Source organism: Triplophysa rosa, linkage group LG2 (assembly GCF_024868665.1).
Source record: "Triplophysa rosa linkage group LG2, Trosa_1v2, whole genome shotgun sequence".
Taxonomy (NCBI): domain Eukaryota; kingdom Metazoa; phylum Chordata; class Actinopteri; order Cypriniformes; family Nemacheilidae; genus Triplophysa; species Triplophysa rosa.
This window is the reverse complement of record NC_079891.1, coordinates 41,203-52,006: the sequence shown is the minus strand read 5'-3', so window position 1 is coordinate 52,006 and position 10,804 is coordinate 41,203. Positions and strand designations below refer to the sequence as shown.

Sequence of the window (10,804 nt, the reverse complement as noted above, 5' to 3'; positions counted from 1 at the left end):
GTGAGTGAGTGGCGCTCGCACAAATAATGAACACCTGTGCCTTGTTCCAGTAACTGGCGTGGAGAGGCTTAAAAGCAGCAAGGCAGAGACAGTCGGGGAGAGAGACCGGAGCTGACGGCTGGAGACGAGAGGATTCGAGCGAGTGAGCGGAGGATTGTGAGCGGGAAGCTCTGACCGTAAAAAGACTGTTCTTGCCCTCAAGTGAGGGTGTTTTGATTTAGGCGCGTATAGCGCTTGTGTTATTTGTTGGTAATAAAGTACATAGTCGTCAGCTCTACCCTGATTCCAGCCTCTTCCTTCCGGTTCCTTTGAAGTCTTGTTACAGCTATATAAATAAAGTTGAGTTGAGTTGTGCAACTCCCACATGATCTACAGACGAGTTTTCTGCAGTTTGTTCATCCCAACACGTTCCCACCCCCACCTTACTGGACTTATCAGAGTTGCATGTTCAAGAAGACAGCACCAGGTTTTATCCCCCAGCCAATAAGGCAGTATCCATGCAAAGGAAGGGACACCCGAGAGACCTGAGACAGCCAGCTAAGACCACGAGTATCTTCCTTGGCACAGAAAAAGACAACAATGCCCTACTAGAGAACGCTCCTGAACCCAAGCCCATATCCAGAAAGATGTTCTGCCCATATTGCGATGCTCAAGACCACTTCTTAAATGGATGTGCCAGTTTCCATCCTCCCAACCCAAGACCTCATTCAGGATTTGCCACGCGTTTACAGCCGAGACACTAAGCTTAGTTGAGCATACATATCCTATTGATGAGTTACAACGGAAATACCACCATTTGCAGGGCTTACAGTTGCCGCCAATCGAATATGTCCAATCCCTCCTCCTGATAGAGTCAGACTATCCACACCTCATCATCCCGGTAGAGCCTATACGTTTAGGCCAGCCCAACGGGCATGCCGCCATCAAGACCAGGCTAGGCTGGACCCTGCAAGGCCCCACGCAAGAGATCAAGCATTGCCTTTCCAGCCAGCAGTGTCTCTTCATCTCTACTACAGATTTGTGTACTGATTTGTACAGACACGTAGAGGGACTATGGCAACTAGACGTGCTCCCCTATCGCAGTGAGAAACTCAGTCATAAGTGATGCCACCTGTTTCTTTATTCGTAGCCTTTGGACTCTTCGTCGCTGCTTTTTCCTTTGCTTGGCCTGCAACAGACAACCTCTTATCTAATGGAATGCAATGCTGCTCTCTCGTGTAACAGACAAAATTCTTGCCAATACATATTTTCTCCTCTCTACTCTATCTTAATAAAATATTATTACTACAAGAGTATTCTCTGTTTTCTTTTCTTCACCAAAAAGGTTCACATACAATGTAATAATGCTTAAACGTTTACTGAAAAGGTTATAATAGGTTTTGTTAAATATTTTAAGAGAAACCTACTAAGTGGGCTGGCCGATATACCAGAGATAGGACTATCGGCTTAGGCCATTCCAACAGTAATAGTTGAGTTTCGAAGCTTGTATATGTGGTAGAAGATAGTGGTCGCAAGTAAGGTTTAAAAGTTTGCTTGGTGATAAAAGCCAGTCCTCCTCTCCTTCCAACGGCTCAGGGAGCATCGTAAAAACAATATTCATCTGGAACGAGTTCACAGTATGGGCTTAAGTCTCCTACCTTTATCCAGGTTTCAGTGATGCATAAGAAGTCAAGGTTGTGGGATGATATAAAATCGTTTAAAATGTACATCTTGTTGACCAAAGATTGAGCGTTGATCAAGGCCATTCTTGGTGAACGCACCGCGAAGTGAGAGGTAGAGGCTTTGCTCACTGGTCGGACATTAGCAATATTTGCTCCTGGAGCACGATGTTGTATAATAGTCCGCGAATGTAACTCCAGTTGGAAAAAAAAAACAAGAATCGTCAGGCTCTTGAAAGACCGTCCGCGTGTACCGGAGCCAATGCGATGACGGGGGCGGCAGAAGCCGAACCACGAGGTGAGCTTGATCCGTAGTCCAGGTATAGGAGAAAGAGCTGGGTGAGAAGCAGGCTCATAGGTGGCACCTCAGGATCGCACCTCCGCGTTTCACCCGGCGTCTCCGGTGAAAAGCCGGAATATCATGTATAATATTCTTATATGGGCTTTCGACAAAATTTACGACATCGGCATCCAACAACACCATGCAACAAATTTATATGTCCAAAAGCAAACGGCGATCATAGGTAAGAGCTCAACATAATTTAAAGACCTAAAAGCACATGCGCAATGCAAAAATTAGGACACGGCAGAAACCAAGCGGCAAGCCATCCACATCGGCGCCATCTTGAAAGTGTTAGCTATTAGAATATTAAGATCATATTCAATCTATTATCTACCTCCTTTATTTTTTTGTTTTTTGTTTATTTAGCCTACTTTTGGAAGCACTGTCGAGCTTGTACAGCTGCAGCAGCAGTTCCAGAGGAGAACTGGTTTCCCTGGGTTCTCGCAAGGTTTTTTTTTCTCCACTGGAGTTTTGGCTTTCCTCGCCAATGATTGCACACTGGCTGCACTCGTTTTGCTCGCCGGGGGGCTGCTGACATCAGCTTAAGAATTTTGTACTTGTTAATATATTTTTTAAATGTAACATTTTGCTTGAATTATTTTTACTCCATATAGGAATTGATAGTCTGCATAATATATTACCTGTGTGTGTGTTTATGTTTTTATATCCCGGTGAGGACCTAAACCTGAATGGACACCAACACATGGGGACTCGTGTCACCGTGGGGACCAAAATTGAGGTCCTCGTGGGCAAGAAAGGTTATAAATTGTACAGAACAATATTTTTTAAAACTCTAAAAATGCAAAAAGTTATTTATGATCTTTAGGTTTAGGGGTTGGGTTAGGGATAGGGGATAAAATATACAGTTTGTACAGTAAACAACTCATTATGCCTATGGACTGTCCCCACGGAGATAATAAACCAGACGTGTGTGTGTGTGTGTGTGTGTGTGCGTGTGTAGTAGTACCAGAGCAGTGACAGTAGGGAAGTTCTTAGCCATCTCACGCAGCAAAGTTCCTGTGCGGACATCCCAGAGTTCCAATGGTTTGTCTCTGAACACCACAACAAGGTATTGCCTAAAGGAAACCATACAATCATACTTTCAGTTGCAAGAAAACCCATTGGAATTACCTGGATATCTACATTATTTACTCAACTCTCAACTCAACTCAACTTTATTTATATAGCGCTTTTTACAATTTTCATTGTTACAAAGCAGCTGTACATAAAACAAATTGACTATAAGCAAACCAATTAAATTTGTACCTGCAAAAACAAGAAAAAGGTGAAAACAAAGAAGACAGACATACCCACATACAAAACACTCCACACACACAATATGCACACGTACTAACACACAGACACACACACACGTACACAGACAAGGACATGCACGCACACACACACGTACACAGACAAGTACGCGCACACACAAAGACACGCGCACACACAAAGACACGCACGCACACAAAGACACGCACGCCACACACACACACGCACAGTGAGAGCACACATTTAAGATAAAGGAGAGAGAAGCACAGGTCAAATATAAAAGACTATAAATTCCTATATGCATTATTAATTAAGTAAAACTTTAAAGTTCTAAAGCAGCCCCCCCCGGCCAGGCAGATGCAAAACAGTATGCAAACGGTGGCAAGGAACCCAAAACTCTAATCGAGAAAAAAAACCTCAGGAGAACCCAGGCCCAACCAGGGGATTCCAGTTCCCCTCTGGCAAAAGCTGCTGCCTCTGCACAATCTCCAGAGAGCTTGCACAAGGCTAAATAAAATAAATAAACTTACTAATAAGGTAAATTATAGTTTAAGATTATCATTAATAATCTAATAGCATTTGAAATTTTGTGGTGAGGACGTGTCAGGTGACCGTGTCCTTTATCCAGCTCTATCATCTCAGCTCTTGTCAGGTCGCCGCTTCCCATTCTACGCTCTACCATCAGGTCTGGCCATGAACTGCATCCTGCTTGCTGTGGTAACCTTGGAACAATGAGACAAGACTGGCTGAGAGTAGAGTACTGTTCTGCACTCTTTGATGCAACAAGTACATCAGTTGTGTTTTTGGTTCCGGTTGATCTAACTAATGCAGCCTAAACCCTCAGAAGATTTATATTATGGAAGTCTAGTGTATGCAAGATTAAAAAGATGCGTCTTTAGTCTAGATTTAAACTGACAGAGTGTGTCTGCCTCCCGGACAGTGCAAGGACGACTATTCCAAAGTTTAGGTGCTAGATAGGAGAAGGATCTGCCACCTGCACTTGATTTTGAAATTCTAGGTATTACCAACTGACAGGACGCCTGAGCGCGTAATGCACGCGAAGGACTGTAATACAAAAGGAGTTCATTCAAGTACTGAGGAGCTAACCAATGTAAGGCTTTATAGGTAATAAACAAGATTTTAAAGTTAACGCGATGCTTTATAGGTAACCAGTGCAAGGTTGACAGAACCGGGCTAATATGTTCATACTTTTTTGTACGTGTAAGAACTCGAGCTGCCGCGTTTTGGACCAATTGGAGTTTTTGTAATAAGCCTGCAGGGCAACCACCTAACAGTGCATTACAGTAATCTAGTCTTGATGTCATGAATGCATGAATTAACTTCGCTGCATCTGACATTGACAGCATATGAAGTAGTTTAGATATATTCTTAAAATGGAAAAATGCAAATTTACAGGTGTTGGCGACGTGGCTCTCAAATGACAGATTACTATCGAATAGAACGCCAAAATTCTTTGCTGACGATGAGGGTTTTATGGAACATCCGTCAATAGTTAAGCAGTATTCATGGTTGTTACTTATAGCAGTTTTCGGTCCAATAAGTAACACTTCTGTTTTGTCCGAGTTCAGTAATAAAAAGTTGTTACTCATCCAGTTTTTTATATCGACTATGCATTCCATTATTCCATGGAACTGCTGTGTTTCATGAGGCTTCGAGGAAATATAAAGTTGAGTATCATCAGCATAACAGTGAAAGCTATCTCCGTGTTGCTTTATTATATCTCCTAGAGGTAGCATGTATAATGCGAAGAGCAGAGGCCCTAAGACTGAGCCCTGTGGTACATCGTACTGGACTTGCGATTTGCGTGACACCTCATTGTTTATTGCTACAAATTGAAAACTCGGATAAATAAGATTTAAACCATTTCAAAGCTATTCCCTTAATGCCGACATAATTTTCGAGTCTATGTAGGAGTGTGCTGTGGTCAATGGTATCGAATGCAGCACTAAGGTCTAGCAGCACCAATAACGAGATACAACCTAGGTCAGACGCCAATAGCAGATCATTTGTAACTCTGATCAAAGCAGACTCTGTACTGTGACATGCTCTAAATCCAGACTGGAATTCTTCATTGATGTCATTCCTTTGGAGGAAGGAGCATAATTGAGTTGAAACTACTTTTTCCAGAACTTTAGATCTGAAAGGTAGATTCGATATACTGTAGGTCTGTAGTTCCCTAGTTCTCTAGGGTCGAGTTGGGGTTTTTTGACAAGGGGCCTTATAACAGCCACCTTACATGCTTTTAGGCATATGTCCCATTGTCAGAGATGAGTTAATAATACCAAGAATAGGATCTATAATTTCTGGGAGCATCTCTTTCAGTAGATTTGTAGGTATAGGGCAGGGGTCACTAAATAGCGGACTCCGGTCAGAATGCGGACCGCGAGATGCGTCCGTCCGGACCTCAAAGACTTTTGACATAATAAAAAAAACGAACGGCTAACATTATTTTCTAATGCAATCAAATTTATACCAGGCACATCAAGGTCAGCTCAGTAGCAGTTTGGGTCCTACGGCGCCACGGAGCGCAGACAGATGTAACAGTCAGTGACTGAAAAACAATGTCCTTTTCAAAAGTTAGAAAAGTTGACGCCGAAAACCATGTTTTCCGAGATGAGTGGGTGGAGAGATTTGCATTTATTCTTCCTGCATTGACATGCACGAGACCGGTTTGTCTCATTTGCTCGGAGTCTGTTGCGGTTGTCAAAATTGGAAACCTTAAACGGCATTATGAAATTAGACGTGGACACTTTGAAGAAACTTACCCGCAGCAGTCCGAGGTAAGGACACGGAAAATATATTAGCTCAATGCCCAGTAGGAGCAATTTACACGGGTCCTCCCTCACTCACTTCCCACCCAACAACCAGCATATGAATGTTCACTAAGAAAACAGTGGATCTTAGGAAAACATAAAAAGCCCTTTACTGATGGGAAAAAAGTAAAATAATGCATGGAGGCTTCTGTGAAACACTTTTAGAAGGAAAATAAAGACATGAACTAAAAGAAAATATGAAACAAACCCCCCTTTCAGCTGCAACAGCAACAAGAAGAGCTGAAATGTTATCAGAGGATGATCAGTCACAACTTGATGCTGCTATTTATTAATCTCAGTTCAGCAGAAAACAACACTTTAGTTTTCTTTTAAAGTTGTTAATGTTGAAATGAATGTATGTTCAGTGCAGGTTTAGAGATTAGGGCATTTTGCAAATGTTCCTTCATTATATTGTTGTCAGACATTGTTATGCCATCGTATAGATATAAAAATCTATTCATATTTTTAGGTATTTAATTGTCCGGACCTTGGCTGGTAAGGAGGGTTCGTTTACTGGACCTCAAGCAATTTTAGTTGAATACTCTTGGTATAGGGTCTAGCATGCATGTTGTTGATTTAGATGATCTAATAAGTTTAGACAGCTCATCGCGATCTACGGTATAAAATAATTGCATTATCTCCTTAGGGGCGCTGTAGTTAGTTTGTTCAGCGGGTTTCACTTCTGATTGCATTGTTATAATTTTTTCTCTAATATCTTGGATTTTATATGTGAAGTAGTTCATAAATTCATCACTGCTATGGTGATATACAGGATCAGAAGTCACTGACGATTTATTTTTTGTTAATTTAGCTCCTTGTTTATATATATTGTGTGACCATATTGTGTGACCATAGAACACTTTCTTTTCATTATGTTATAACTTGGACTGGTATTTTGTAAAGTTTCTAGGAGGTCATAAAGATGCAAATTAGCTGTTGAGTGGACAAAGAACCTCTTCCCTGCTCAACTCTGATTGGTCGATTCAAACTCAGGTGGGCATGCCCTCTCATGAAGTTAAATATCGAGCCTGCTCTGAAAAAGCTTGGCCTTTTTGCTCTATACCTGCCTTCATCAGAAACTGATTTGTGGCATCTCTTCGGAGACTGCCTTTTCCCCCACTGGGAGGAAAGAAGGAACAATGGACTTCTGCTGCCACGCACACCTGGCTGAGCTGGTCACGAGGCCCGGAACTTTCCAGCTGGACTGCATTCTGAAACCTTTTGAACAAATCCATCTCTACACGCGCATACGGATATTGGTCCAGCACAGAGCTCGCAAGTATCCGATTCTACATATAGAATAGCTGCGTTAAGTTTGTACCTCTTTGTTAAAGATGATTTTTATTGGTGTTCAGAAATTGCTGCCATGCTCTCTCTCTCTTCTCACTCTTTCTCTCTCCATGCTCCCTAGCGCGTTTGTGTTTCATGTATTGTTTGTGTTTATGCGTTCATCATTATTTTTACCATGTAGAGTATAGTTTAATAAACAACCATATATATTCACCTGTGAGGGGTTTTCTGTGTTCGACTCATATATTTTGATTTACGCTACCTTTGCTCTAAATCCTGTTTGGTAAAGTCACATTACTTATGGCCATGAGATAACGTAACAAATACTTCGTTACTGTACTTAAATAGATTTTTCTGGTATCAGTACTTTACTCCACTATTTATTTTTCTGATGACTTTTTACTTTCACTTCTTACATTTTTACGCAAATACCTGTACTTTCTACTTCTTACATTTTCAAACCAGGCTCGTTACTTTAGTTTTAATCTGTATTTGATGCACAATCAATATTATTTCTTGTCATTGCGTGACTTTTTCAACCTAATGATAGGTCTGCCTAAAAGCCGAAGCGCTGTGTGAGGTGGCCACTAGCCAATCAAATGTAAGATGGCGGGAGTTACTCTTTACAGAGCAAAGCGGTGACCAATCAAATCAAAGAAGACGGAGTAACTGTTCTCAGATCTCGAGCGTGATATTCTGCATCATGTGGTGACTCATGAATGGTAGGGTTTTTTAGCGCAAAAGGACCAGATTTTAAATATGTAATTTAGCTATTTAGCTATTCGCATGTTCTACAAACATATACTTCACGAAAGATGTACTGTAGTTCTGTCAGAAGTTAAGGCAGCTTGTTAAGGTAAGCGCATTATTGTTGTTCATTAGTATGTATTAATTGCATATTTTTTGCTATCGTGGTGTGTGCGTTAAGTTCATGAACGAGTGAAAAATACCTGCTCATTGCGTTGCTTTCGATGAACTAATTATAGTGGGCACTTTTACACAAAAATGCGCTAATTTCCTGATTGCCATTTGAAGTGGTTTCTGGACATATCCTATTAGTCTTATTTTCTAATTTTCTTAATGCATTTGCCTTGTTTGATCTGTTTGATCTATTTTCCTGATTTTTATTATATTTTTTCATCTTGTCATGATTAAAATTATAAGGAAATAAAAAACGATCCTTATCAACGTTGATTGACATTGCAATAAAATACTATCACATTATTTTGGAAGTTAAAATTTTGGGCTGGTTTTTGTTGGAGTGAGTAGGTTTTAGTGAGCCTTTGGGCTGGAAATCATCCACCTAATCTAGCAACACTGACATCAGTTTTAATGTTGAACGAGTGTAACATACAATGTAAGAGGCTAAACATTTAATATTTTAAAGCGAGGCATAATTTCAAGAAATGTGTTTAACCAATCGAGAAAAACAGTAATGGTTACCAAGTAAATTGACTTGCCTAATTAATTATCTCTTTATTTCTCAGTTTTCTCTTTTTGACAAGATCTCCCAAGTGTCTACAACCTTTGTATAATGATATGTCCATGACTGGTCTGTGCTTAAAATTTAAAGGGACAGTTAATCTAAAATTGAAAGCAGTGAAATTCTGTTATAAAATGTTTTGACAATCACAGTACCAAACAGTCATTTCCTGGCTATTACGCATCGCAGACATAGGCTAGTAGTCTAAGTCCTGCCACGGACCAAGGCGGAAGGCAACACAAAGAATAGCTAAAATTATGGTTGAGAACTTGAGACAAAGGGAATTCTGTCACAATTATTATCAATACGCTTGTCCTTTACACTCTTATTTTACATCATAATTGTATTATAAATTTGTGTTTTTTTCCACTACCTAGGTAGTGGAAAATAGATTTATTCCATCAGTTTTTTTTATGCTTGTGTTCTACATAATGGTAGTTCAGTTGTGAGGTACGAGCGTGACTCTAAAACAGGTAGTAGTATTGGCTACTTTTTACTTAAGTACATTTTAGAGCCCAAACTTTATACTTTTACTTGAGTAAACAAGTTTAGTCAGTACTTCAACTTTTACTTGAGTACTTTTAAACATGAGTATCTGTACTTCTACTTAAGTAAAGGATGTGTGTACTTTTGCCATCTCTGACGAATGCATACAAGTATTGTTATGCTTTATATTACTAATCAGAGACTGTAAAATATGTATATTTAATAACGATTATTATACGTATTTTCCTTTGAGCTGAACTAATTCCCTAACTGAAATTGATGTTTTAAATAACTAATTTCATGGATGTGATCTTGATAGATCTGGTGGAGAACCATATTTGGTGAGCTTAGCTCATCATTATTTTAACATGCAGCCAAAACCGCTACATATTAAAGGCCTACTCTTTAATATAAATCATTGTTCTGTTGCATTTTCTCGCCCTACCGCTTGTACTGTTTATTCCTGACTGCTTGCTTGTCTTTAACAATTGCTTAACCAATTGATGTTTACCTAATGAGTTAAGATAGTAAAGCAACTAGTATCACTACTTTTAGTAACATACTTGCCAACGCTGGCTGTTTGATGGCATTTGCTCCTTAAGTATTAGTTTTACTTGTGGGGGTTTTATGCATACATACATATAACTAGATGCCGAATTCGAGCGCTCCAAGCACGTAGACATGTCCACCATCTTGGAATGGTCCACTGACGTAACTCGCAGTTTGCTAGAATGAATGAAAAATGCTAGAAAAATGGCATACACTTTTGATGTTGTCATGTGTTGGCTAAGTGAATATAATGTTAGAGGTTACATAAAAGTAAATTAATTTTCATAATCATACGAGCGTATAACTATAGTTGCAAACACACAGTCAGCTTGCTCTCGAGTGTTCACGGACCGGTGTGGCAGGGTTGCCAGACCTGTGTAACAATATTAATCATCACTAGACTCCCTAGTCCAAATAACATTATTTAACTTTCATAAATAAAGTCATTTTAAGACTGACAGCTAAATAACAAAATCCCTCCACTCTTAACCTGCGGAAAAAAACAACTCACAGCAACAGTTTAAAAGTAGCCAAATTTCATGTGAAAACCACAGACTTGGCAACACATACCGGCTCGCACCGTGCTACTAATATGGCGGACAACCTACGTATAGGGGCCCATAGAAACAGCTGCTAATGCGGCATATAGGTTTATATATCAAGCTTAACTGAACCACTTCAAACTTTTCTTTAAAGCACAGACACACATTAAATCAAATCCCTCACAAGTTTAAACCATCAGTTTGCCTCACCTTAGAAAACAAGGTCTGGATGCTAAAGTTAGTGACAGAAAGAGATTGAGGTAGTAGATAGAGTTAGGGAAAGTGCGTCCTAGACACCTTTCAGGAAATCTATCTTAAGAGCACATTGTGTTTGTCCAAAAAACATA

The 10,804-nt window shown here is 39.9% G+C and overlaps 1 protein-coding gene across 1 annotated transcript in view; it reads right to left on the bottom strand.

Annotated features, from left to right (window-relative positions):
- Positions 1-2,879: 2,879 nt before the first annotated feature.
- The window catches only part of LOC130570147 (WD repeat-containing protein 11-like), a 44,382-nt gene continuing 36,457 nt past the window's right edge, over positions 2,880-10,804 (bottom strand). The window contains exon 5 of the mRNA XM_057360309.1: positions 2,880-3,077. Coding sequence (XP_057216292.1) covers positions 2,894-3,077 — 184 coding nt within the window. The 3' untranslated portion in view covers positions 2,880-2,893. The remainder of the gene's footprint in view (positions 3,078-10,804) is intronic.